General features: G+C 42.0%; 2 gene segments (V, D, J or C); one reads left to right on the forward strand and one right to left on the reverse strand.

Moving 5' to 3' along the window:
• The first annotated feature begins 210 nt into the window (after window positions 1–210).
• LOC120732084 lies at window positions 211–704 on the forward strand. The segment is given in 2 exon segments: window positions 211–262; window positions 370–704. Coding segments are annotated over 2 exon segments (384 nt in total).
• A 1,521-nt stretch (window positions 705–2,225) lies between these two features.
• LOC120732085 lies at window positions 2,226–2,880 on the reverse strand. The segment is given in 1 exon segment: window positions 2,226–2,880. A coding segment is annotated over 1 exon segment (267 nt).
• Window positions 2,881–3,471: the final 591 nt, after the last annotated feature.

The raw sequence follows: 3,471 nt of genomic DNA on the forward strand, positions 1-3,471 counted from the left end.
AAAAATTCTCTCTTTAGTAAACAGCATCATCAGATTGATACACGTTTCTGTATCAGTCAGTCAGATGATTTCCATAGAGAGGCACTTTGCATCAGCAGCACCATGCTCCAGTGCTCTGGGAGAGTTTATAGTCCTGAGAGTTGAACACTGGATGACTGACAGCTGTCCTTCATCACAACAGAAGCCACAGAAATCCTCCTCATCAAAAACATGACTTTGATCTGCGTCCTCATCTGGACTCTCCTCTGCTGCTGCTTCACAGGTAAAGTCCAGAGAATCAAACTCCTCTCCTCTATCAACATCTGTCCCTCTGAAATGAAGCCCACAAAACCATGAAGCTGCTTTATGTTTTTGTCTCTGTGTTCTCAGAGTCCAGAGGACAGATCACAGTGACTCAGCCTGGAGCAGTGACCTCTGCTGTGGGAGGATCTGTGAACATCAAATGTAGGACCAGTCAGAATGTTAATGTTTGGAACAACAACCACTATTTGCACTGGTACCAACAGAAAGATGGAGGAGTTCCTAAACTGCTCGTTTATTGGTCTATCAATCGATATTCAGGGATTCCAGCTCGTTTTACAGGCAGTGGATCAAAGTCTGACTTCACTCTGACCATCAGTGGAGTCCAGGCTGAAGATGCAGCAGTTTATTACTGTAAAAGCTGGCACTATCTTAACAGTCAGTATGTGATCACACAGTGAAAAACAGTCGTACAAAAACCTCCCTCAGTCAGACTGAACAGAAACTGAACTGACTGCTGCAGCTGGAAGATACTGCAGAGACTGATACAGTTCACTGAGGACACACATACACACACACACACAGACACACACACACACACTTTACCATATTCTCCATGTTCTTTAAAGCAACCACCAAATGATTTCAATATTTTAAACCCTTTTACAATTTCCATGAATGAATGAATCTCGACAAAATTAAAGACAGTCTTTCTAATGGAAATTCCAACGACAGCAAGACAAAACATGAGTGACCTACTACTAGTAACCCTACTGTACCAACATCAACATGCAGTATATAAAAGAAATCTGGGGAAGCTCCTAAACTGCTGATTCATGATGTTACCTCCCGTCAGTCTGGAGCTGACTTCACTCTGACCATCAGTGGAGTTCAGGTTGAAGATGCAGGAGTTTATCACTGTGAGCAGCATCACAACTACCCACTCACACAGTGAAACAACACTGTACAAAAACCTCCCTCAGCTGGAGAGGAACCGAGAAGAAGAAAATCTGAATCAGCAGCTGCTCAGAGACATAAACTATTTCATCATTTAATAATAGCTTCAATTAAACAATTTGCAGTTATTTGATTTTAAATATTTTTATGTTCAATTTTATCACATCAAATCAGAACAACAGTTACTTTAAGATTTTTATATTTTAGGTAAAGACACTACAATAATGTTCAGTGAATTATGGTATAAACCATTAAAAAATGTATGACTACTATATCTCTGGTTTATAGAAAATAACACCAAATATTAAACTTCTGATAAAATGAGACCAATGCAGACTGTTTTGCGAGAGTTTTGAGTTTTACATTATTGATACTTTGATTTTGCCATTATTTATCATTTCTAGTCTTCTGGTTTCTGTCTCTGCGTTCCCTAGTTGCTGTGCCTCATCTGTCAGCTGTATCCCCTTGTCAAGTCTGTGTCTCTGTGTTATGTTTCCTGTTTTACTTTGAAAGTCTGTGTCTCATGTTAATGTGTCTGGTTTGCCCTGATTTGTCCCAGCTGTGTTTCCCTCCTGTCTCCCATTCCCTGATTGCTCCCTCTGTGTATTTGAGCCCTGTGTTTACTTTGGTCTGAGTTGTGTTCTCTCTGCCTGCCTACATTCAAGTTCAGCATTAAAGCTGTTTTGAGTTCATGTTTTTGCCTCTGTGTATCTGCACATTGGGTCCACCAATCCTGCCTGCACACAGCTCATGACATACTTAAGTGGAGATGACATATAAGATGTCATGTCATCTGTGTGAGTGTGTGTAATAAAAAACAGGTGAAATAACTGTATGAAGACTAGAAATTATGAAGAGGAAATATATACCATCAACTTGGCTCCTATTTCTTTAAAAGTATATTAAATGTGGAAATAACAATATAGTCAATCTTTTCAAATTATATAACTCTTGTTTTTTATATTTTGGTTCGGCTTATTACATGTTTCTATTTTAAGGTGTATTTGTTAAACTCGAGTACTCAAAGACCATGTTTACTAATTTTATTCTTTTTAGAACAGATCATACACACAAAGGGATGAATGTAGAGGCATTTGTTATGATTTTGGTATTTATGAAATGGAACAATTTTTATTGTTTTGTTTTTTTAATATGAGAAGTAGAAGCAACAAGAAAACAAAGGATGTTACAGCACATAAGCAAAGAGCTGTACCACAAGAAAAACAGCAACAACGACTCAGTAAAAGACATCAGGACTGGGAACACTGGTCTCTCCTCAGTATCTCTGAGACCGGAGTGTGGGAGCCCTGGGTGGCCTCACAGGTCACAGAGCCCACCTTCATCCAGTGGTCTGCAGGGAGCCTCAGGGTGCTGCTCCAGCTGTAGAGGCCGTCGTTCTCCTGCACCACGGGGCTCCTGCTCTCCTCCCAGCTGCTGCTGCCACTGCCATCCACCTTCCAGGACAGATTCCAGTCTGAGGGGAAGCCCTTGTTGGCCACACACATGAGTGTGGCCATTCCCTGCTCCAGCTCCTCACTACAAGGACCCAGCACCTTCAGGGCGGGGCGGGTATCACCTAGGAAACACCAATCAGCTTAGAGGACAGGAACCACAATTTGATTTTCTCCGTTAAGAAGTTTCTGTCAGGTGTTTTTTCTGCTCCACCAGTCATTCACTCACACATTGTTTTCACTTCCCTTTAAGAAACCTCTCATGCATATCAGCACAGAGAGAATCATCACACAGTTTGAGCTGAAATATGTTCAAACTACACTGGAAATAAAAGAAGCAGATGTGGCAACAATTACAGTAGCTTTAAAATGACTACAAGTCTGAGTTATGGATGATATATACATACATACATACATATATATAAAAAAAAAACTAAACACCCAGCACGCCCCTGCGGGCGGTTTATCCTTCAAGCTCGGGTCCTCTACCAGAGGCCTGGGAGCTTGAGGGTCCTGCACAGTATCTTAGCTGTTCCCAGGACTGCGCTCTTCTGGACAGAGATCTCTGATGTTATTCCCGGGATCTGCTGGAGCCACTCGCCTAGCTTGGAAGTCACCGCACCTAGTGCTCCAATTACCACGGGGACCACTGTTACCTTCACCCTCCACAACTTCCCAAACTCTTCTCTGAGCCCTCGTCTCGAGCTTCTCATATTTCTTCTTTTTGATGTTGCTGGTGGTGGTTGCAGCTTTTCTAGCAGCCTCTTCATGGTTCCCATTTGCCTGCGGGATCCCCAGGTACTTGTAACTGTCCTCTATGTCT

Source organism: Simochromis diagramma, unplaced genomic scaffold (assembly GCF_900408965.1).
Source record: "Simochromis diagramma unplaced genomic scaffold, fSimDia1.1 OVJJ01000034.1, whole genome shotgun sequence".
NCBI lineage: Eukaryota > Metazoa > Chordata > Actinopteri > Cichliformes > Cichlidae > Simochromis > Simochromis diagramma.